Source organism: Somniosus microcephalus, chromosome 7 (genome assembly GCF_052327205.1).
Source record: "Somniosus microcephalus isolate GS21.2 chromosome 7, FLI_Smic_1.0, whole genome shotgun sequence".
In the NCBI taxonomy this organism is placed as follows: domain Eukaryota; kingdom Metazoa; phylum Chordata; class Chondrichthyes; order Squaliformes; family Somniosidae; genus Somniosus; species Somniosus microcephalus.
This window is the reverse complement of record NC_140993.1, coordinates 124661083-124686311: the sequence shown is the minus strand read 5'-3', so window position 1 is coordinate 124686311 and position 25229 is coordinate 124661083. Positions and strand designations below refer to the sequence as shown.

At 44.7% G+C, this 25229-nt stretch overlaps 1 protein-coding gene across 7 annotated transcripts in view; it reads left to right on the top strand.

Moving 5' to 3' along the window:
* st18 (ST18 C2H2C-type zinc finger transcription factor) overlaps positions 1 to 25229 on the top strand; it is a 586894-nt gene that overhangs the window by 549846 nt on the left and 11819 nt on the right. For 6 of the 7 annotated variants that reach the window (XM_085992910.1, XM_085992912.1, XM_085992907.1 and 3 more), the window contains 6 exons: positions 3292 to 3354; positions 5412 to 5480; positions 7473 to 7535; positions 7628 to 7711; positions 15658 to 15879; positions 17036 to 17127. In XM_085992910.1, coding sequence (XP_085849036.1) covers positions 3292 to 3354; positions 5412 to 5480; positions 7473 to 7535; positions 7628 to 7711; positions 15658 to 15879; positions 17036 to 17127 — 593 coding nt within the window. The remainder of the gene's footprint in view (positions 1 to 3291; positions 3355 to 5411; positions 5481 to 7472; positions 7536 to 7627; positions 7712 to 15657; positions 15880 to 17035; positions 17128 to 25229) is intronic. The other variant, XM_085992909.1, reaches the window with a different exon arrangement.

Sequence of the window (25229 nt, the reverse complement as noted above, 5' to 3'; positions counted from 1 at the left end):
GTCTTTTCTGAAACCTCGGAAGCCACTCTCACCACATTGCTAGTCACTTTCACAACATTGAGGGACTGGGCCTCTGATCTCGACTTGACCTGCCATCTATTACATCAGTATGGGTGCCGCTTATGCTGTTTCAACCTGGACCTCAGAATCTGACCAAGTTGAGCCCCAGCACCAACAACACCAGCAGCACCAACAGCAGCAGCAACCACACCAGCAGCCTTCTCCTCAATGGCCTGATGCTCCAAAGGAGTGAGGGGGTCAGCACAGGGCTGAACTGCTTCAAGTGACAAACTACTTCCAAGGTAGCAAGCAAAAATGGACAAGACTGGAAAATGGTGCAAAGAAATACATTTAATTGTGCCATAAAAATATCTGAAACTTAACACTAACATTTGTTCATACACCCATGTGCATACCCTTGTGCATCCACTTTTGTGTCTTTTTTCTTTTCCGGGTGCTTCTACGAGGTGCACCCCTGTGGCTTCAGCAGAGGTGGAGGCAGGCTGCTCACTTCCCTGCTGCAACACTTTTGGTGGACGTCCTCTGGGTTTTGGAGCCTGTGATGGCCCCACCAAAGTCTGCTCCTCTTGCAACTGTGCAGAGGCAGACTCGGCCATCGGGATCCGAGGAAGCATGTAGGGCTCCGACTGAGGGGGAGGCTATGGGGGAGAAGTGGGAGCGCTTTGAGTAGAGCCCCCGCTTCCATGTCTCCTCTCACCGTCATCCCTCTCATGGGCTATCTGCACGTGCCTGCTAGCAAGGAGCTAGAGGGCACCTTGCTGCACATCAGTGGGGCGATGAAGGCTCAAGTCTAAATTTTTATCCCTGCTAGAGAGGAGGTCTATGAGCGCCTGCCATCTGTTGTCCACAGCTAGCATGTGCTCATGTGAGTGGCACATATGCTGTTCCATGCAGGTGGCCATCCTTTCCATGGAAGAGCACATCGTCGCCATCGCCTGCGACATGGTGGTGCTCATGTTGGAGATGGACTCCTCCATTCTCTGCACATTTGCAGACATCACAGCTGTAAAAGCTGCCAGAGCCTCACGATATTGTTGCTGCCCCTCCAAGATCACCCTCTTTCTCGATGGCCCCCGAGGCTCAGTGTCTGCATGCAGCTCAGCAGAGCTTGGAGCGTCCAGTGCCCTCCGATGAGGAGTCTCCACTGCTGTCCCTGTCAACACCATCTGCTCTTGCTCACTTGTGAGTTATGAGACACCAGGTGACAACACTACTCTCTCTCTCACAGGACCCACTGAGGTGCGCTGCGCTGGTGCTGGGTGCGCTTGGGTCTGCTGACGCTGCATCCTCAGAGACTGGAGCTTCCTTTGAGGAGTCGTCTTCCTCCTCCGGCTGGACAGTGGGGGGTGGGGGCACTTGATGGATCTGTGGGAAAGTAAAGAGATGATTTAGAAGTCTTATATTAAGAATGGGTAACCTTTACTGCAAAATTCACTGGCTGCTGACATCAGTCACCATATGAGTGACTGCTGTATGGCATGTGGCTGTATTAGATGTAATTCTGTCACCAGGTTGCTGGGATGTCCCCCTCTCTCCATCTCCCACTGCCAGCAGCTCTGCAACTCGAGAAATCACCAAGGCCGCCTCCTCTGCTGGAGTCAATTGTGTGAATACTGGAGGGCCACCTCCAGTTCTCTGTTTCTCCCTATTGTTCTGGGCGCTCTTCTCCTGCAAGGAGGGGAAGAAGACAACTTTGAGTGAGAGTAATGGAATGAGTGTGAGGGATGAATGGGTTACATCTGTACATGGTGACTATGAGGGAGTGGGTACCAATGCCAAATGGCCTGCTTCTTTGGTGTTACTTGCTATGATTGCATTATGATGAGGGTGAGTGTCAGGGGTGGTTAGTCAGATGGGAATGTGAGCATGTATATAGACAGAGAGGGATGGGTGAATGTGCAAGGTAGGCTGGTGTGAGGAGTGACATGCAGGAGTAGGCTTGGGAAGGCAGAGTGATGGGGATGTGGTGACAGGCACATCAGGATGAAGGCGAGTGTGGCATTGCACTCACCTTTCCTGACCTCACGAGATCATTGAATCTCTTGCAGCAGTGGATCCACATCCTCCTGACAACATCCCTGCTGCTGACCTCTTCTGCGATTTCCGACCATGCTGTTTTGGTTTCTTTGGGTGGTCTTTTATGCCAACAACAGGGAACAGAACCTCCCTGCGTGTTCTCACTGCCTGCACCAGAATATGGAGGAATGCATCGCTTGGTGCCACCCTGTGCCTTGTGCATCCATGAATGATACTTTTTTCACCTTGGTAATAGTAGCCAGAGCTCTGCAAATGACCTTCCACACTCCATCAACCTTCAAATGAGATGTGTGCAGATGGCGCTGGAAACGGGTCATCGATGACATCATCAGACCCGCTCCATTTAATTGGGCTGGGAAATGCGATGAGCCTTTCAATTGGGGCCAATAAGTTAAAGTCGTTCTGAACAACGCGCTGCTCAGAACATCGCGTTCCCGACCCGCTACACGCCCCGCACGCACAAAACCCAACACCAAGGTGAAGATTCTGGCCAAAAGATCCCATGCCACTACTTGAAGAAGAGCAGGGGAGTTCTCCCAATGTCCTGGCTAATATTTATCCCTCCACCAATCATCACCAGATGAACAGATTATCTGGTCATTATTTCGTTGCTGTTTGTGGGCTCTCGCTGTGTGAAAATTGGCTGCAGCATTTCCCTACAACAATGAGTACATTTCAAAAGTACTTCATTGGCTGTAAAGTGTTTTGCAATGTCCTGAGGTCATGAAAGGTGCTATATAAATGCAAGTCTTTCTTTGTTTCTTTCTTTATTTATTTCTTCTTTCTTTCAAAATGATCGCCTTCTACTTAATAACAGCACCATTAATTATTGTGAAGCTATCACTAGAAACCGTTGCCAGAATCTCGTGCTGCTTGTTTACATAGGAACCCTCCTGATTTACAATTTTTCCCTTTTCTATCGTCTAAGATAACCATTAACAGGTGGCAAATGTTCTGTGTAATAACTGGTTACAAAGGTTTTCCTGAAGAATCTTAACAAAATATTAGTTGTTCAGAATTTGAAGTTACCCTTTAGGCACAATAATAATAAATGTCAAATTACAATTCAAGAGGTGACTCTTTGTAGCGAAACTGAGCCTTAACCACATCCCCTGAACACATAAGCACGGGTATTCTTGATTTAAACAATGATCTACTTAAATGCCTAGATCTGCTCTTATTGTTGCTAGAGCTGTTGATCTGACCATCTTTTGTGCTTATGCTCTTTTATAGTTGCCCAACCCCAGGATGTGATGGTAGTGGCCATGTGACTGGAAATTACGCATCACACCGCAGGTATGTGAAAGCAGTTTTCCTCACTCCCACCACCCATGAGAAGCAGTGAATTAATAGTGTATAAACCAATGACACTTTAGCAAGTTTTGCTGCAATGTTCAGTTACATTGTTATGTGTTGATTTTCTCCCTACACTTTCATTGTGCGTGTGCCAGAGGTGCTTATTTTTTGAGCTGCACTATACCCTCCTATGTGGGAGAGTTAGGCTTTCAAAACAGGATGAATTTTGTACACTCAGGGTGCAATTGTACAGTCACTTTTGCCTCATTACAAAGCAGTTTCCATTTACAGTGATACAAATATAACAGTATAATTGCAGTCAGGTCCTGATGCGACTGTAAGCAGTGATGTGACATCCCTTTGGGAAGGTCATCTCGCAAGTGTTCATGGGGTCAGTTGTACCTCCTGGATCTTTTGTAAATTTGCTGTAGAGTTTTTTTATGTTTTAAGAAAGTGGACACTCCCATCTGTGTGCTGAAAATATTCAACATTTACTGGCCAGGGGTACAGCTCTGCATATGCATGTAAGCACAGGGGTACAAGGTATGGTGCTGATGGACAAGGTGCAAGTTACAAACAGCGATTTAACTCCAGTCTTGCTAATAACATCTTGCGCTCTACAGCCAATGCGCTCAGACACTAGTGTAGATAACTGCAGCCTGGATCACAAATTATAAAAATAATTTGTGCAGAATATGCATAATTTCTGCATTATGTGTTTTGCCAGCAACTGTATCTTTTAAAAACAGAAAATTGGCCTGCAGTTTGTGGCTAAATTAAAAACTGCTCTCCAGTAAGCTGCATATTTGTTTTCAAAATGTCTCATGTGACTGTTGTGCTTATCTAACTGGACACACTGCAATAATATAGCATGTTTGTGGTTTTAAAGGAACTACATCTGAATCTTAAGCGATTTAAATTGAGTTTTCTCTTGGAGTTTATCCATTGAAGGAAAAGTCACAAATATGGGTTTTTCCCAATAGATGGAAACCTCCTTAATCTGTTTCTATAAGCAATAAAAAAAACTGTGATATTTATGAACATCATTATTAAAACACACATAATGTATAAAAGACCAGCCCAAGTTAATATTCATTTGCATAGTAAAAATGTGTTTTTGTTGTGTTGTGTTGGGCCCAAGTTTGTGCTAGCATGTGATTTTATACAGACCTTTGTGCAGTTTTACAGACAGAGTTAAAAAAGTGTGTTCAGGTTTAATAAAAAATCTTAGTGCTCAGCTGAAACACTGGTACCTCCAATATCAACAGCAAAGAGTGGGCATGGTATTGAGACACAAGTCTTACATCTATGTTATTCTGTCATTTCCCAGACTGCAATAATTTATCAAGTAGAGGAAACTAAGAGATGCATTCTTCTAAATATTCATTACCTGATTCTTTTAAAAATATATTTGGCTAGTCTTCATGGTAACTGTGTCCTTTACATGAGATTGATTGTTCTGGTGAAAAGTTAGAGGCAATTTAGCTTCTAACGCACTTCAAATTGCAAATTTACATTACCGTGTAATGCAAAATTACATGCTTCCAATCAGAAATTTCAGAACATATCCCTTGTCTTTATCTTAATAGTTCAATATAAGCTTCTATTAAAATTTAAAGCCAAAAGTATAAATTATGCAGGAAAGTTAAATAATGCTGTATCATCTCATAATACATTTCTGAAAGGTAGTTAGTGGTGACAGGAGGATGTACATTAAGCCACTCACTCAGCAGCTCATAACTAATTAAATGTTTTGAATCATTCTGAAATGCCAGTAATGAAGTCAACTATAACCTGCAACAACTTAATCTGTCAACGAGTATGTCAAAATACGTTATTCTGATTGGATTTTTTTTTAATTACATATCCATTGAAATAATCAGAACCAAATATCCAGTTATCTGATTGGATAGTTTGAATCTAAAAGCAAGATTCTCTGTTGGCAGGTAAATGTGTTATAAGGTTTCTCGGTCATATTACATTTTTTTCTTGCTTAGAAAATATTAATATATTATCAGAAAGGTAATGGAAAATAAATATTTGCTTTCTTTTTGCAGTGTGTCTGGTTGTCCTTTGGCTGACAAGAGCCTTAAGAGTCTTATGGCAGCCAGCTCCCAGGAACTGAAGTATGCTTTAAACTCTCTTTTATATAATTTTCCTGTATCTTTCCATGGCCGTTGTCAATGTCAGGCTTGAGTGACTGACAAGAGGCATGCTGACCAGAGGGAGATAGTGTCTTTTTTTTTTGTTGGCATGCTAAAGATTATATTCAGTCACCAAGAATGATTAAAAATACATTCTTAAGAAATGCTCTGCTCTGGGCTTCTCCAGTGGCTCTGTTGGTACTTGCTGAGTCAGTTAGTCTCAGCTGGGGCACCAAGAGATGCTACTATTGGCTTCAGTGTCCATGATCTATAGAGGGAGGAAATCAGCCAGCGTTTGCACTCCTGGTTACTCTCTAGTGAAGCTTGCTGTATATTGTATATGCAGGGAAGATGGGATCAGATTCAATAATCTCTATTGTCAAATTGCCTACAGATACTCACGATGGAGGCTCTCAAACTTAGAATTGCACTAGAGGGTACTGTATTCCAATATGAGTCACTCCCTTCAGGAAAACAGTAAAATAAATAATTTGCTCTTCAACGAATGGATTTCTGTTGTGCAGAACAGCAGTATAGAAATGTGCTGCATTGTGAATTGGCACAATATAAGGCTGTATACAATTTCTCACATCTGACATTCCTCATCTTGGTCATGCTATTTGGGGAGGTGCAGTATAGAGTGGAGGTTAGCTGCCTCACCACAGTAAAGGCGGGCAAACAGGATGGAGCTTGAGGTCATTCTATAATATCTCATAGCAGTTAGCTCAAAGAACAAAAATAAAACCAGAAAATGTTGGAAACACAAAGCAGGTCAGACAGCATCTGTGGAAAGTGAACGGTAGGGTTAAAGCCTCAGGTTGATGACCTTTTGTCAGAACCCCCTGCTCGCCACAGATGCTGTCTGCATTGATGACTCTGCTGCTGATAGATCAGGCATGGGATATACTCAATGTGAATGGATCAAGCAAAGATCAAACCTACATTAATCCCACTCGATGGCACTGATTGATAGTACCCAAATGCTCTCTGTTGTGGGCCACCTCACAAACTAAGCTTTGTTTTAAAAGGGATTCTTGTTTCCAGGGGAACAAAAGCCCTACATTACATCAAGATATAAATTGATATCATTCTTTTTAACAATTAACACCAACAGAAGCATATTTCAAATTATGTGCATAGATATTAGTAGCTTCCTCTCTTGTGCACTAAAGTAGCACATTCTATATTGAATAGCTGAGAAAATAGGATTTTAAGGCACAAATATTTTCTCTGTGTTTGATGGGGATGCCAACTTTGGTTGAACGTTTTCCTGGATGTTTCATCATATGACCTCCCACCTCCAACCACCCCGCCCAGTCAAACAGCCCTTTTTCTCATCTCCAATATTGTTAAAATTAATAAACAAAAATGTTCTAAGAATTTTTTTAAAACATACATTTTTCTCCCGGGTTGCTCGCAGAGCTGTCCAGGAGATTAATCTTCAATTCCATGAGACTCCAGGACAATCCTGGAAGATTGCCAAGTGGAGAAAGAGGAACAGATTCTCTGACGAGTTCAGCATCGAGGCGGAAGCTCCATAAAATATAACAAAGACTCAGGTTTCTTCAAGGCAGGCTGAAACCAAGATATGCAGCACTTCGCGCTAATTTCTTGAGCTTCTATTTTAGCGCCTTTTTGTCAAATGGAGGGTGTAAAGTCCACATGATTTGTAAGTTATGTGCATTGATCAACCCTTACAATGATTTGCTATGTTCTTAGTAATATGTTAGAAAGGGGTTTATTGTTGAATGATAGTCCAATAAGTAGTCAAAATCATGTCAGCTTTAGTACACAATACAGTTTTGTTCAACCTATTTTTCTCTTACAAAAGCAAAATTCTGCGGATGCTGGAAATCTGAAGTATAAACAGAAGATGCTGGAAATACTCAGCAGGTCAGGCAGCATCTGTAGAGAGAGAAACAGAGTTAACGTTTAAGGTCGATGACCTTTTGTATTTTTCTCTTATTATGTTAGGTGTCCAACACCTGGTTGTGATGGCTCTGGTCATGTGACTGGAAACTATGCTTCACACAGAAGGTAAGTATGGTAACATACTGAAAAACATAAGGGCAGTGTTGATAAACAACAGATATTCCATATGTGAGTGTACGATCAATTTTATCTTCCAGCCTTTCTGGATGCCCACGTGCAAAAAAAGGTGGATTTAAACTGACACCCAGTAAGGATGACAAAGAAGACTCAGAGTTAGTCAGGTAGGATGGAGAGTAACAGCCCATTATTTAGAAATTCTGCCACTTGGTAATGACTCTGACAAAGATATCTTTGTTTATTAGTGGGCCAGTAAATTAAGAGATTTATTTCTGGGAACTAATCTACAGGTGATGTGTGAGCATATGCTGCGGGTAAACTATGAGAAATCTTTATGGGTGTTTTTGGTCCACAGTGACTTAAAATTTGAACTAACATCAAAGCACCCTAAGCCCCTTCGAGCTTAGGCTCACATGTGTCAACCATGGCTCAGTGGTAATGCTCTCGCCTCTGAGTCTAGAAGATTTTAGGTTCAAGTCCAGAAACTTGAGCACAAAATCTAGGCTAACACTGAGGGAGTGCTTTACTGTCAAAGGTGGCATCTTTCGGATGAGATATTAGACCAAGGCCCCATCTACCCTCTCAGGTGGATGTAAAAGATCCCATGGTACTATTTGAAGAAGAGCAGGGAGTTTTCCTTCAGTGTCCAGGCCAATATTTATCCCTCAACCAACATCATAAAGAAGAAAAAAAGACTTGCATTTATATAGCGCCTTTCACAACCACCAGACATCCCAAAGCACTTTACAGCCAATGAAGTATTTTTTGAAGTGTAGTCACTGTTGTAATGTAGGAAATGCAGCAGCCAATATGCGCACAGCAAGTTCCCACAAACAGCAATGTGATAATGACTAGATAATCTGTTTTAGTGATGCTGGTTGAGGGATAAATATTGGTCAGGACACCAGGGAGAACTCCCCTGCTCTTCTTCAAAATAGTGCCACAGGATCTTTTACGTCCACCTGAGAGAGCAGACAGGGCTTCGGTTTAGCATCTCATCCAAAAGACAGCACCTCCAACAGTGCAGCATTCCCTCAGTACTGCACTGGAGCGCCAGCCTAGATTTTTGTGCTCAAGTCCCTGGAGTGCAGACTTGAACCCACAATCTTCTGACTAAGAGGCAAGGGTGCCACCAACTGAGCCACAGCTGCCACACAAAAAAAATCATGAAAAAAAGATTATTTGGTCATTATTGTTTTGCTGTTTGTGGTACCTTATGTGCAAATTAGTGTTATGTTTCCTACATTACAATAGTGACTGCACGTCAAAAGTACTTCATTGTATATAAAATAATACATACTATATAATAACAAGTCTCTCTTTCTATACTTTTAAAATTAAACTTAAATTAACGCCTGCTACCTATAATGCTTATCATTTACCAAAAAAATGCACTATGATGAAATAATCAGTTGTGTGAAAAATCTGTTGAAATCATTTTCCCAGAATAGGATTTGTTATGTCACTTAATATTAAATAATAACAACAACTTTCATTTATATGGTTCCTTTAATGTAAAATAAAATCCCCAGACACTTCACAACAGAAGTAGATGGGTGAGCAGATGCCAAGCCATGAAGGGAGAGGTTGGGAGGGGTGACTGAAAGCTTGATCAAAATGATGGGTTTTAAGTAGATTTGTAAAAGTAATTTTTAAAAATATAATAATGAATGGGCAGCATGGATTTCAAAAGAGTAGTTTTGCTTGAGCAACTTCATTGAATTCTTTGAAGATTTAACAGAGATTAGACAAGGGTAATGCAGTAGATGTAATTTATCTAGATTTCCAAAAGGCCTTCGATAAGGTGCCACATAATAGAATGTCGGAGCATGCAGAATCAGGGGACAAGTAGCAGAATGGATAGCTAGCCGGCTGCAAGGGAAAAAGCAGAGGGTAAGGGTAAAGATAGCTATTCAGAGTGGCAGAAGGTAGAAAGTGGGGTCCCACAAGGATCAGTGTTGGGACAACTGATGCTCACAATTTCTATTAACAATTTAGACTTTGGAATCAAAAACACAATTTCTAAATTTGCAGATGACACCAAATTACAGGGGTGGGGTGGGATAGTCAATGCTGAGGAGGACTGCAACAATGTTTTTTTATTCATTCCTGGGATGTGGGCATCACTGGCAAGGCCAGCATTTATTGCCTATCCATAGTTGCCCTTGAGAAGGTGGTGGTGAGCCACCTTCTTGAACCGCTGCAGTCCGTGTGGTGAAGGTACTCCCACAGTGCTGTTAGGGAGGGAGTTCCAGGATTTTGACCCAGTAACGATGAAGGAACAGTGATATATTTCCAAGTCAGGATGGTGTGTAACTTGGAGGGGAACTTGCAGGTGATGGTGCTCCCATGTGCCTGCTGCCCTTGTCCTTCTAGGTGGTAGAGGTCGTGGGTTTGGCAGATCCTGTTGAAGCCTTGGCGAGTTGTTGCAGTGCATCTTGTCGATGGTACACACTGCAGCCACGGTGTGCCAGTGGTGGAGGAAGTGAATGTTTAAGGTGGTGGATGGGGTGCCAATCAAGTGGGCTGCTTTGTCCTGGTTAGTGTCGAGCTTCTTGAGTGTTGTTGGAGCTGCACTCATCCAGGCAAGTGGAGAATATTCCATCACACTCCTGACTTGTGCCTTGTAGATGGTGGAAAGGCTTTGGGGAGTCAGGAGGTGAGACACTTGCTGCAGAATACCTAGCCTCTGACCTGCTCTTGTTGCCACAGTATTTATGTGGCTGATCCAGTTAAGTTTCTGGTCAATGGTAACACCCAGGATGTTGATGGTGGGGGATTTGGTGATGTTAATGCCATTGAATGTCAAGGGGCAGTGGTTAGACGCTCTCTTGTTGGAGATAGTCATTGCCTGGCACTTGTGTGGTGCGAATGTTACAAGAATTATAAGACGACAATAATAAACTTGTAGAATGGGCAAATAATTAGCAAATTAATTTTAACAGAAATAAGTGTGATGTATTACATTTTGGTAAGAAAAATAAGGAGGTCACATATTACTTGGAAAATAAGAATCTAGATCTGGGAGTGCAAATACACAAATCACTAAAGTAGCAACGTCAGGCCATAAAAAATACAAATCAAGCACTAGGGTTTATTTCTAGAGGGATAGAACTGAAAAGTAGAGAAGTTATGCTAAATCTGTATTGAACCTTGGTTGGACTACACTTGGACTGTGCACAATTCTGGTCGGCGTATTATAAAAAGGATATAGAGGCACTGGAGAGGGTGCAAAAATGATTTATAAGGATGATACCAGAAAGGCAAGTTTATACCTATAAGGAAAAGATAAATAGGTTGGGACTGTTTTCTCTTGAAAAGGAAAGACTGAGGGGTGACAGTGGTCTTTAAAATTATGAAAGGTTTTGATAGAGTAAACACAGAGAGAGTGTTTCCACTTGTGGGGCAGAGTAAAACTGGAGGCCATCAATATAAGATAGTCACCAAGAAATCAAATAGGAAATTCAGAAGACACTACTTCACCCAGAAAGTGGTGAGAATGTGGAACTCACTACCACAGGGAATAGTTGAGGTGAATAGTATAGATGCATTTAAGGGGAGGCTAGATGAGCATATGAGGGAGAAGGGACTAGAGGAATATGTTAATTGAGTTAGATGAGTAAGGATGGGAGGAGGCTCGAGTGGAGCAAAAATACCGGCACGGACTGGTTGGGCCAAATGGCCTGTTTCTGTGCCATATATTCTATGTAATTCTGTGTATTTCTATGTAAAGAGAGAAATGGAGGTGAAAGGGTTTAGTGAGGGAGTTCCAAAATGTAGGGCCCATGTAGCTGAAAGTTCTGCTACCAGTGATGGGTGAAGGGAGGGCAGGATGCTCAAAAATCCATTAGCATAATACCAAAAGGTGATGGAGTGGATATAAAACTGAATGAAGTTGCATAGCTAGTGTGAGGCAAGGCCATAGAGGACTTTGAAGACGAGGCAGAGGATTTTAAATGTATTGTCTATGCAGGACAGAGAGCCAATGTATGCTAGCAAGAATGGGGTGATAGGCAAGTCTAGAAGTGATGAAAACATGAATAAGAGTCTCAGTGGTGGGAGATTGAGATAAATACAGGCAATGCTGTGGAGGGGAAAGTAAGCGGTCTTGGTGCTGGACAGGTGCTCCCACTGCCACGGGAAGCCATTGTATTGACTCTGAACGCGGCGCTGTATGTATAGGTGACGCGTCCCTACGGGGAACAAGCATTCCATTGTACTTGTTACATACGGCAAATAAATCTAATCTGAATCTGAATCTGAATCTGAATGTGGACTTCTAAGCTCAGCTCTAGGTCCAAAACACATCAAGACTTTGCCTGGCCTGGTTCAGTTGAACATTTGACTGGGAAGGAGGATGGAGTCAGTAGAAAAGAAGCAGAGTTTATAGTGGTGGCCAAAATGGATAGCAACAATCTCCCCGCTGTTCAATTGAAAGAGGCTGTGACTCATTTATGATGTTATGTCAGGCAGCTGGTCAGATTGCATGGAGGTAGTAATGGGTTCAAGAGAGGTGGTGGAGTGGTAGAGTTGTATGTCATCACCATTGACATGGAGGTTGATGCTGTGTCTGTAGATGATGTCATTGACTGCAGCATATGGATGAGGAAGAGGTGGACTGAAGATTATGGGGTGGAAATTGGTTATGGTGCGATGCCTGCTGTGTTCAGGGCATATCAATTTCAAGTTTTGGTCCTAAAACAGGCGTTAGGCCCTTATTTGTATATCCAAGGGGCCGAACAGCTGTTTTAGGCAGCCGCCAGGGACGCCTCTACAGCTCCAGAACCAATATGGCATAGGACATGTTTCCAATACTATTCAGGTGCCGGAGGTTGGCCTCATAAATTGAACCTCTTTGCACTCGCTTTCGACCCGGAAAACAGGCGCAGCCAAGTCCAATTTCACCCCCAAAGAATTCTGTAGGCTCTTCACACTTGGTATTTAAGGTAAAGGTGGAGGATGAGGGGGATTGGGATTTGAGGAGGTGGTACATTGTGGAGAAGAGGAGTCTAGGCTTGTACTTGCCCTCCTGGATGATCCTGGAGTAGCAGGAGGTATTGGCTGCAAAGAGCATGGCATGGTAATTCTGGACATGCTCGAGACAGATTTGGCAATGAATGAAATGACCAGTTGTGTGCCATGTGTTCCCGACATTTGAATAGATCAGTCCTAAAATCAATTATGAGTTATTGGGGCAGAAATTCGGATCGGGGGCTTGCCGCGCATGCAAGCCCCCGATCTGCACTTACCTGACGTGCCTGCCGTTCACCTCCAGGGACGCCTGGAATTCCTTTTTGAAAGAGAAGAATCCCGGGCAGCGTCTGACGTCACGCCGCCCAGGAGTGCAGCCAGCGCGAAGCCTGGAGCGCGCTGTGCAAGTGAGACACGCCCCTTGAGGTCTCATTTTAATAGGACACGCCCCCAATGTTTCTCACAAGCTGCAAAGCATTTTTACATGCAGAGCAGCATTTCAAATAGGTTTTTGGTATTTTTATGAAGCTTTTGGTAACTTTTATAAACTTTAAAAACGTTTACATTATTTTGAAGAATCTGAAGTAGTTTTAAACAGAATTAAAGCAATTTAAAGACTTTTAAAAGCCCTGAAAGAATTTTTTTCATTCCATTTATTTATTTAGCAACATCGTCGTCATACGTGTCTTCACACTGTTCCCTTTGGGGAACTGTATGAAGTGGTGGAAGGATTTATGGCCGTGATTAACGCTCCTTCCGTGACCGTAACCATCTTTGTACCAGCCATTAGGGTGGTTAGTCCTATGGCAGGAGGGTTTTACGGGCTCCCACAAGCTATATGAGGAGGGGGGGCCACCCACACCCACGGACGCAAATATCCCACTGGATGTCAACCCAGAATTTAGAGCCGGAGCTCCGACTCCACTTGCCGGGACTGTCTGGAGCGGGGTTCGAAACCCTACCCCGTCTGGCCCAGCGGCGGGGATGCTACCGCTACGCCAAAGGCCCACTCCAATTAACAACGTGAAATGGCTGGAATGAGCACAATTCACGGCATTAAAAGAACTCACAATTGAACTGATGATGACCTCAGCAATCTCCTCAATGAGGTGGAGGCGCAGCGCCTGCTCATCATTGGTAATGAGAAGTCCAAGGCGCCGCAAAAAGGACAGATGATAGCTTGGTCTTTCAAGTGGCAGCATAGGGCTCCAGTCACGGGGAGGGAAAAGACGCAGGAAACGTATGGGTGTCACCTTTTGCGCAGAGTGGGCCTTTTGCGTAGCGGTAAGCATCCCCGCCGCTGGGCCAGAAGGAGTAGGGTTTCGAACCCCGCTCCAGACAGTCCCGGCAAGTGGAGTCGGAGCTCCAACTATAAATTCTGGGTGGACATCCAGCGGGATACTTGCGTCCGCAGGTGTGGGTGGCCCCCCCCCCCTCACATGGGTTGTGGGAGCCCGTAAAACCCTCACGCCATAGAACTAACCACCCTAATGGCTGGTATGAAGATGGTTATGGTCACGGAAGGAGCGTTAACGTGGCCAGAAATCCTTCCACCACTTCATACAGTTCCCGAAAGGGAACAGTGTGAGGATACGTACGACGATGACCTCTTGTGCAATGCACCTCCTTGGACCCTCAGTCGCAGATGCGAGGGGGCAAATCGTGCAATTGTTAAATTTTTCATTTTATTGACATGTAAAATGTTGGCCCAGTAATTCCGTTCCAAACGCGTGAGTACGGTCGGGGTACTCACGCGTCTGGCCGGAAGAAATGCCAGTTTTCAGCATGCACAGCGCATGCGGGGAAAACCGGCATTTCCTGTCCTCTGAACGAAGGGGTTCAGAGGCAGAACGCGTGCGACTGCACAGGCAGCGCGTGCACAGTAAAATTCGCCGGTTTCATTCATGCTTTCAGTGAGGTTAAGTCCTTACAACTTACACATGAAAAAAGCATGAGTACAATATTTTATCGTGGAGCTTCTGAAAGGCAATATTTTTGTTTGGGAAAGGGAGGAAAGTTATTTTAAGAAATGCTGAGGTAAGTTTTAAAGTTTATTTTTGTTTTTTAAAACCGGTTTTCAGTACTGTAGGTAGAAGGAGCAATTGTGGCTATGTGAATTGAATTTGCTGTGTTTATTAAATGTGAAAATGACTCCAACATTTTTAAGAAAGAAACTTTTCATCAGTAATATATTCTTTTAAGTAATTATGTATGTATGTCTGTATATATTCCTTTGCGTATGTGTGTGAATGTATGTATTTAATTATGACTTTCAGAGAAAGTAACTTATTGGAAAATCATAATTAAATACATACATTCATACACATAAGTAAAGGAATATATACATACATACATATACGTAAAGGAATATATACGGATATACATACATAATTACTTAAAAGAATATATTACTGATGAAAAGTTTCTTTCTTAAAAATGTTGGAAATGTTACATTACTCATTTTAGAACAGTCATTTTCACATTTAATAAACACAGCAAATTCAATTCATACAGCCACAATTGCTCCTTCTACCTACAGTACTGAAAACCCGTTTAAAAAAAAATTTAAACTTTAAAACTTACCTCAGCATTTCTTAAAATAACCTTCCTCCCTTTCCCAAACAAAAATATTGCCTTTCAGAAGCTCCACGATAAAATATATCTTCCTCCGCAGCCTCTGGAGCAACTTTACACATGCTTTTTTCATGTGTAAGTTGTAAGGACTTAACCTCACTGAATCCATGAATGAAATCGACGAAGTTCACTGCGCACGCGCTGCCTGTGCAGTTGCACGCGCTGTGCCTCTGAACCCCTTCGTTCAGAGGACAGGAAGTGCCGGTTTTCCCCGCATGCGCTGTGCATGCTGAAAACCGGCATTTCCTCCGGCCAGACGCGTGAGTACCCCTTCCGTACTCACGCGTTTGGAACGGAATTACTGGGCCATTTTGTTTCTGCTGTACTGTCCAAAATATGTCATGGCAACTTAACATTTAAAACAATGTTATTTAAATCACTTGTATATCATAAGAAGAAAAATAACACAGAATTAATAACACTATTTTCTGCATGTGAACTGATAACATGTTTGACCTAGTCATAGACAATGTGGTTTACAGCGCATTGTTTCTGTCTTTCTAAGGTGCCCAGTGATAGGTTGTGATGGGCAGGGTCACATATCTGGCAAGTACTCATCGCATCGCAGTGCATCAGGTTGCCCTCTAGCTGCAAAGAGACAAAAGGAGGCTTCTCTGAATGGTTCCCAATTCCCATGGAAACCTGGTAAAGCTGAAGGTACAACCTGCCCTACACCAGGCTGTGATGGATCTGGTCACATTAATGGTAGTTTTGTCACCCACCGAAGGTCAGTATGGATGCTTTCTTCTTGTTATGCCTGTAAAAAAAATGCACCTACTTTGTAGCCATATTTGTAATGAGTGGACTCAGACTGGAGGACTTGCTCTACATTGTACTACATACTTTAATGCAAATGAATTTAGTCCATTTGCATTAATTTTTAAAAGATGCTTTTCATTTGTAATATTGTCACACATGACCAAATTAAAACTGTTTAAGAAATGCATTATATTTGTATGATATTTAAGAGATGGGTCCAAATATGGAGCAAATGAAAAGATGTTATAATGAGAGAGATAACAAGAGGCAAAAAGGAATTGTTATGATTTGAGACAGGGTATATTTTCTGACTGGTGCAGTTTTCCTGTGAACACTTAGCACGCTCGTACTAAATTCCTCTGTGCACTTTTTAAATCCATGCATAAATCCGTTAACCTTAAATGGGTTAATCAGAAAATATAGCCCGTTTCAGATGAATTTAATGTGAGTGCTCAATTCTTTATGGAGTCGTTCAAGTTGTATGCAGAAAGATGGAATATATTTGTGACATTTGAGCACTTATTAGTTGGAAAATATACCCCATAACAACTAGAAAAAATGTTATAAGCAGAAGGATAATTTAAGTGAAGTACTATTTGTGTATAAAGTCAGGTCATGGACAGGGCAACCAAATCCAATTTAAAAAATATCTAATTTGGTTATATATAGTTCAAAAGTATCCTTATTTTATTTTTCATCATTTTAGGATTAAGGCTAGAAATTATGGCCGCTGATATTAGCAGATGAATCTTTAATGTGTTTCTATGATATTCTTCTGTTCATTATTTTAAAATAAATGGTTTAATGCATCTGTCAAAGTAGCAAGGAGCAGAATATCATACAAACATGTCAATCAATCGCCCTTTGTTTTTGCCACTGGTGATTTGTAGCTTTAAGTGACTCTAAATTGATTTGTAGTTGGGATCATTGACACCCACAGATGAAAGGCATGTGTCCCTTAATTAAAACTACTGCTTGATTCAAAGCTACTTATGTATCTGCACCTCAGTACTCAGCATTTCAATATATATTTGTACAGCTTCTTAAGTAACTGCACTTAACTGAACTTGTTTCTTTAAAATGGACAGAAAATTATCTTTCTCACCACATATTTATGTTTTCAGTTTATCAGGTTGTCCCCGAGCTTCCCTAGCACTGAAGAAAGGCAAACTTTCAGGTGATGAAATGATGACCATCAAGCTCAGGGCAAGTAGCGGTAAGAACAAATATTAATGTTAAACATGATCAAAAGGCATAAACCATCCAATTAAAATCACTGTTTAGGTTAAGAAGAAACGCCCCATCATGTCAGGTACATACACGGGACCCCATTCCTATCTAGCACTCCACCATATCAACAGTTCTCTAAATAAATTATCTCTAACTTTCTATGCGAGAACTTCCTACTTGTTCTTTTTATAATATAACTTTGACCATTTCCTTAGTGAAATTCAAAGCATTCTTTTATTGTTCTCAAATACAATTCTTACTTCAGTCCTTAATTTTTTTGTTTTTGTGTGCTGTACCTGTCTTCTCCTCCTTTGTTTTCCCTCCTATGTCATTAGAGTGAGGTGTATTAATGAGGGTAATATACTACAACAATAGCTTGCATTTATATAGTAGTTTCAAGTAGAAAAGTGTCCCAAGACACTTCACAGACGTGTAATCAGAAAACAATTGACGCAAAGCCAAAGAAGGAGATACTAGGAGGGGTGACAAAAAGCTTGATCAATGAGGTGGGTTCTAAGGAGGGTGTTAAAGGAGGAGAGAGAGGTGAAGGTCGGAATTTTCTGGGGTCCGTGTGGGTGGGATTGGAGGTGGGTTGGGAGGGAAACTTGAAATACCTTGGAGTGGGTCGGGAAACCGCTGTCATCCCGCCCCCACGCGCCTTTCCCTCGGGCGCATTTGCCAGCATGGCAGTGACCCGAGCGGCAGAGGTGGCCGAGATAATTTGGATCATTATGAGATACTTGTCAGACCCTTAAACCTCTTTTTTACTCTACCTTTCAAATTTCCCTGAATGACCAAGGGAATCATGCAGCTCGGGAACCATGTCTGTCAACCTGAGACGGAAGTTCAGTGGCCATTGATCCAGCTCATTAGTGCACAGCATGGAAAGTACAATAAAAACTTCCACCTGACACCTGGTCACTTTCCTAAGGCAGATGCTGTTGCTAAGTGCATTGTCAGCACAAATTTAGCTTTCTAGAGGTTGCAAGTCTTTTCAGCAATGTCTCGATCCACTGTCACCTCATTGATAGAACAGCTTGCTTCTGTCATCTCTACTTGACCTGTCAGCTATTACATAAGCATGGGTGCCATTTATACTGTCTCACCTTGGTCCTCAGAATCGGACCACGATGAGCCCCAACACCAGCAGCAGCAGGCACACCAGCAGCACCAACAACACCACCAAACTTCTCCTCAACCACCTGATGCTGCACAGGACAGAGGGCATCAGCGCAGTGCTGCACCCTGTCAGTGGCGATACCCCCAGCACAGGGTATATAGGTAGAGGATGAGCTTCCTCAACATGATGGAGCAACAGTGCCAAAGGAGGCTTAGGCTATCGCACCAGGTCATTGCAGACATTTGTAGATTGCTGCAGCAAGACCTGCAACCCAGAGGAATGGGTGGACATGCCTTACTAGTGGCTGTCAAAGTCACCAGTGCCTGCAGCCTCTTCGCCTCAAGCTCCTTCCAGGGATCTGCAGCAGATATTTGCGGCATCTTGCAGTCGGCAGTCCACAGATGCATCAGACAGGTCACCGACGCCCTCTTTGACAAGTCAGCCAATTATATCAACTTTGCCACTGATGAAGTGAGTGTTATTGAGCGGGTGCTGGCCTTTGCCACTTTGGCTGGCTTCCCACGAGTGCAGGGCATCATCGACTGCACACATGTGGCCATCAGGGCATCACCCAGGAGTCTTTGTCAACCGCAAGGGCTTCCACTCCCTCAATGTGCACCTCGCCTGCAACCATAGGAAGATCATCATGCATGTGTGTGCCAAATACCCTGGCAGCTGCCCACTCTCCCTCAGCTCTACACTCCTCCAAACAGACTTTCAGGTTGGCTGCTTGGAGACATGGGCTATCCACTGAAGATGTGGCTCATGACACCCTTGAGGAGGCAAAGCACTATATATAATGAAATATAAAGATATAATGAAAGCCACATTTCCACCAGATGTGTCATAGAGCAGACAATAGGCATGCTGAAAATGTGCTTCAGATGCCTTGACAGATCTGGAGGAGCCCTTCAGTACCCACCAGCCAGGGTCTCCAGAATCGTCGTGGTCTGCTGTGCCCTGAACAACATAGCGCAGCAGCGAGGATTAGTGCTGCATGAGGAGCAAGACTTTGAGCGCACAGCCTCTTCAGAGGAGGAGGAGGAGCAAGAGGAGCATCAGCTGGAAGATGATGATGAGGAGGAAACAGGAGCAACCTGCGGTCCAGATCCCACCAGCACCCGAGCACATTGCTGCCCGGGAGGCCAGCGATTGCCTCTTCATGGCCAGATTTACTTAACTTCAGGCATTGCACTTATATGGCTGCCGCATGCTGTGCCAGGTTCGTACCACCCCACGCAACACCATAAAGCATCCCTACAATGACCAAGCTGTTCCTTTCACACTGACCACCATTGCAGGAGGTACTGTTATGTCTCATCATTCACTCCAACTCACTAAACCACTTTCAAAGTTGCACACAAATTTGTCCATGGCCAGAAAGTGGTGATAATAAATATTTTTATGTTTTACATCACAGTAATGAAAACTTTACACAAACATTTATTAAAACACCCAAGTGGCTACCCTTGTGCATCTACTTGTGTTTCATCTTTCTCTTACGCATGCTTCTACGAGGTGCTACCCCTATGGCTTCAGCAGAGGTAGAGGCAGTCTGCTCACTTCCCTGCTGCAACTGCTTAGACACTTTTGTCGGATGTCCTCTGGGTTTTGGAGCCTGTGATGGCCCCGCCAAAGTCTGCTCCTCCTGCGACTGTGCAGGGGCAGACTCGGCCATCGCAATCTGAGGAGCCATCTGGGGCTCTGACTGAAGGGGGTGGGGCAAAGGGGGAGAAGTGTGAGCGCTTTGAGAGGAGCCCCCACTCTCATGTCCCCTCTCACCATCATCCCTCTCATGGGCCACCCACACTTCCCTGCTAGCAAGGAGCTGGAGAGCACCTTGCTGCACAGCAGTGGGGCCATGAGGACCCACGTCTACATTGACATCCCGCCTAGACAGGAGGTCTATGAGTGTCTGCCATCTATTCTCCAAGGAGACCATGTGCTCCTGTGAGTGGTGCATTAGCTGCTCCATGCAGGTGGCCAGCTTTTCCATGGAAGAGCCTACAGTCGCCATCATCTGCGACATGGTGGTGCTCATGTTGGAGATGGACTCCTCCATTCTCTGCACATTTGCAGACATCGCAATCGCAAAACATGTCAGAGCCCCCTGCACTTGTTCCTGCACCTCCAGGATCACCCTCTTTCTGGATGGCCCCCGAGGCTCAGCGTCTGATTGCAGCTGAGCAAAGCTGGGAGTGTCCTGCACCCTCCAGCAAGGAGTCTCCATTGCTGTCCCTGTCTCTACCATCTTCTCTTGCTCACTTGCGACTTGTGAGACACAAGATGACAACACTACACTATCTCACGTGGCACCCACCGAGGTGTGTGTATCTGCGTTGGTGCTGGGTGTGCTTATGTCTGGTGATGGTGCACCCGCAGAGGCTGGGAGCTCTTCTGAGGAGTCATCTTACTCTTCCTCCTGGACAGTGAGGGGGGGGGGGGATCTTGATGGACCTGTGGGACAGTAAAGAGATGAGTTAGATATGTCATATCAATAAAGGGTAGGATTGGGTAAATTGGAATCAAAGATTGGCAGGCAAAACTGTAAAGAGGAAATGGTTCGGGTACAGTCGAGGTGCATTCCCACGAGGGGGAAAGGTAGGGCAACCAAAGTCAGAGCTCCCTGGATGCTGAAAGAGATAGAGACTAAGATGAAGCAGAAAAAGGGGGCGTATGACAGATGTCAGAAGTGAGAACCAGGCAGAATATAGAAAGTTCAGAGGGAAAGTGAAAAAGGAAATAAGAGGGGCAAAGAGGGAGTATGAGAATAGATTGGCAGCTAACATAAAAGGGAATCCAAAAGTCTTCTATAGGCATATAAATAGTAAATATGTTGTAGGAGGAGAGGTGGGGCTGATTCAGGACCAAAAAGGAGACCTAAGCATGGAGGCAGAGGGCATGGCTGAGGTATTAAATGAATACTTTGCATCTGTCTTTACTAAGGAAGAATATGCTAGCAAAGTCATAGTGAAAGAAGAGGTAGTGGAGATACTGGATGAGATAAAAATTGATAAAGAGGAACTACTAGAAAGGCTGGCTGTACTTAAAAGTAGATAAGTCACCAGGACTAGATGGGATGTATCCTAGGATGCTAAGGGAGGTAAAGGTGGAAATTGCAGGGGTACAGGCCATAATCTTCCAATCCTCCTTAGATACAGGGGTGGTGCCAGAGGACTGGAGAATTGCAAATGTTACACCCTTCTTTAAAAAAGGGTGTAAGGATAAACCCAGCAACTACAGGCCAATCAGTTTAACCTCGGTAGTGGGGAAGCTTTTAGAAACGATAATCAGGGACAAAATTAACAGTCACTTGGACAAGTGTGGATTAATTAAGGAAAGCCAGCATGGATTTGTTAAAGGCAAATTGTGTTTAACTAACTTGATTGAGTTTTTTGATGAGATAACAAAAAGGGTTGATGAGGGCAATGCGGTTGACGTAGTGTACATGGACTTCCAAAAGGTGTTTGATAAAGTGCCATATAATAGGCTTGCCAACAAAGTTGAAGCCCATGGAATAAAAGGGACAGTGGCAGCATGGAATGAAATTGGCGAAGTGACAGGAATCAGAGAGTAATGGTGAACGGTTGTTTTTCGGACTGAAGGAAGGTATACAGTGGTGATCTCCAGGGGTTGATACTAGGACCACAGTTTTTCTTGATCTATATCAATGATTAAGACTTGGGTGTACAGGGCACAAATTCAAAATTTGCAGATGACACAAAACTTGGAAGTATAGTTAACAGTGAAGATGATCATGATATACCTCAAGGGGACATAGACAGGCTGGTGGAATAGACGGACACATGGCAGATGAAATTTAACGCAGAAAAGTGCGAAGTGATACATTTTGGTAGGAAGAATGAGGAGATGCAAAAGGGTACAATTCTAAAGAGGGTGCATGAACAGAGAGACCTAGCATTATATGTGCACAGATCATTGAATATGGGAGGGCAGGTTGAGAAAGCGGTTAAAAAGCAGACGGGATCCTGGGCTTCATAAATAGAGACATAGGCCTAGAAATTCAGTTGTTTGCGCCAGCCGCTAGCGCCTTAGGAGGAGGAGATGTGGGGCGCTAGGCGGCTAGCGGCCGGGCGCAGCGCGATCTGCGCCTCTCCCTAACTTCAGTAAAGATTTAGCGGCGGCGCAAAGCCTTTGCGCGCACTCAGCTGCGCGCGCAGATCCTGACGTCATTTCATCGTGCAACGCCCTTTGTTCGCCCCAAACCGGAAATTGTGCGCCTGGCGCCCCTAGCGACTGGTAGAGGGGAACGGTTCTCAGTCGCTGCGGGGCGCGGGGGGCGCAAATTAAAGGGCACTCCTCCTGCAGTAGAAAAGGCAGCCATTTTGCAACACTCCTTCTTTGTGAGAGACGGATCTTTGCAGAGAGACAAAGGTAGAGAGCTTTCTGGTTTGGCTCAACACTCGCACAGGTACTTGTGGCGTCAGGCCACAGCTTTCCACTTGTCTTTAACTTCAGAGCCATATCATTGATTGGAAACATATAATGGGGGCTGCAATGGGTGCAAACGTTGGCCTTCTCCATTGCATTCAAAGGGCTCACAGACGCCGTGAGAGAGTGGCAGACATGGCGAGACGGAGAGGGGGCAACAGGCGTCGGCAAAGGAGGCCTTACCCACCCAGGGTATACCGCCAGCAGTTCTCATATCTGAACATGTCTGATGAGCAGTGTGTTCGGAGGCTGCGATTCCGAAGGGCAGTGGTCACTGAGATCTGCCACCTGCTTCGCGGAGATCTGCAGCCACATCTGAGGAGCAGGACGTCTCTGTCGGTGGCAGTGAAGGTGACGGTGTCTCTCAACTTCTATGCCACCGGCTCCTTCCAATCCACTACTGGGGACATTTCCAACATCTCCCAGTTTGCCGTGCATTGCTGCATCTGCCAGGTGACCAATGCCCTTTTCAGAAGGAGACGTCAGTTCATCTCCTTCTCCATGGCCCTTGTCAAGCAGCAACAGCGTGCAATGGGCTTTGCAGCATTAACGGGCTTCCCCATGGTGCAGGGCGCCATTGACTGCACGCATGTGGCTTTGCGGGCACCTCTGGAGAATGCCGAGGATTACCGCAACAGGAAGGGCTACCATTCGCTCAACCTGCAGTTGGTGTGTGACCACAGGCAGCTCATCCTAGCTGTCAATGCCCGCTTTCCAGGCAGCAGCCACGATGCCTTCATCCTGCGCCAGACTTCTGTGGCAGACATGTTCCAGGCCCAGCCTCACCCACGAGGATGGCTTCTCGGGGACAAAGGCTATCCTTTGTGCACATGGCTGATGACCCCGCTCCGTGCGCCCAGCAACCCTGCTGAAGAGGGATACAATGACAGCCATCAAGCAACCAGGAACACCATTGAGCAAACAATCGGCGTCCTGAAGCAACGGTTCCGCTGTCTGGATCGTTCCGGAGGAGCCCTACAGTATTCGCCTGAGCGAGTCTCCCATTTCATGGTCGTGTGCTGCATACTGCACAACCTGGCTATCCGCAGGACTCAGCCACTGCCACCAGACATTGGAGGACCACCAGAGGAGGAGGAGGAGGAGGAGGACCAGCACAGGAAGGAGGCAGAAAGTGCAAGGGCCGCCCGTCGGCGGCTTATTGAACGTCGGTTCTAGGCCCCCTCTCAGGGAATGGCTTGTGCCAATGGCACAAGAAGAATGTAGCCGCTCCACAAGCCCTCAGCCGAGCAGGGCAACCAGGACTTCCAAAAGAAAGCATGGACAGTGCGATTTAAGAACATTTATTTCTTTGAAACCTCTGCCCTTCCCACATTACAAACTAATGGAGAGAAGCCCCCCCAAAAAACACAAATCGACCAGTCTCGGCCTTTCAAAAAACACAAATCCACCCTCCCCCTTTAAGAGCTCTCCGGCACCAGAGTGTCTGCCGTCAATCAGCAGCTCGCCGCACCTGCGCTGCGCCCGCCCTCGGGGGTTTCGCCCCGGGCCGCTGGCTTAGCGCCTAATGATAGTCGTGCATCGCCTGTTTTAGCGCAGCAGCAACCTCTTGGGGCGATGCCACTGAATATTGGCGAAGGTGGCGCGAAGTTGCGCCGGGCGCAAACTTTAGCGGCCGCCCGGCTGTAGCGCCCCAAACGTGGCTATACTGAATTTCTAGGCCATAGAATACAAAAGCAAGGAAGTTATGATGAACCTTTATAAAACAGTGGTTCGGCCTCAACTGGAGTATTGTATCCAATTCTGGGCACCGCACTTTAGGAAGGATGTGAAGGTCTTAGAGAGAGTTGGACTAGCTGAATTGCTCTTGCAGAGAGCCGACATGAGCCCGACGGGCCAAATGGCCTCCTTCTGTGCTGTAACCATTCTATGATTCTATACCATTATGCTCATGATGAACATTGACTAGCTGCTGACCTAATTCCCCTTATGAATGACTGCTGTATGCCATGTAGCTGTATGAGATGTAATTCTGTCACCAGGTTGCTGAGATGTCCCCCTCTCTCTGTCTCCCACCACCAGCTGCTCTGCGACTCCTGACACTTCCAAGGCCATCTCCTTTGCTGCTGTTAAGGTGGCCAATGATTGAGGGTCACCTCCAGTTCTCTTGCTCTCCCTCTTATTGTGGGCTGTCTTCTGCAAAGAGAGAAAGAAAAGAAGGTTGAGTGAGAGTGATGGAATGAGTGTAAAGAATGGATGGGTTAGATCTTTAGAGGGTGACAATGATGGAGTTGGGTGGCAATGCGAAGTGGCCTCCTTGTGTGTTGTTAGTTGGTATGATTGCATTAGGATGAGGGTGAGTGTGAGGGGTGATTAGTCAGATGAGGATGTGATAATGTAGATAGAGAGAATGATGGGTGGACATAATATCATAAGAATTAGGAGCAGGAGTAGACCATACAGCCCCTCGAGCCTGTGCTGCCATTCAATAAGATCATGGCTGATCTTTGACCTCAACTCCACCTTCCTGCCCTATCCCCATATCACTTAATTCCTCC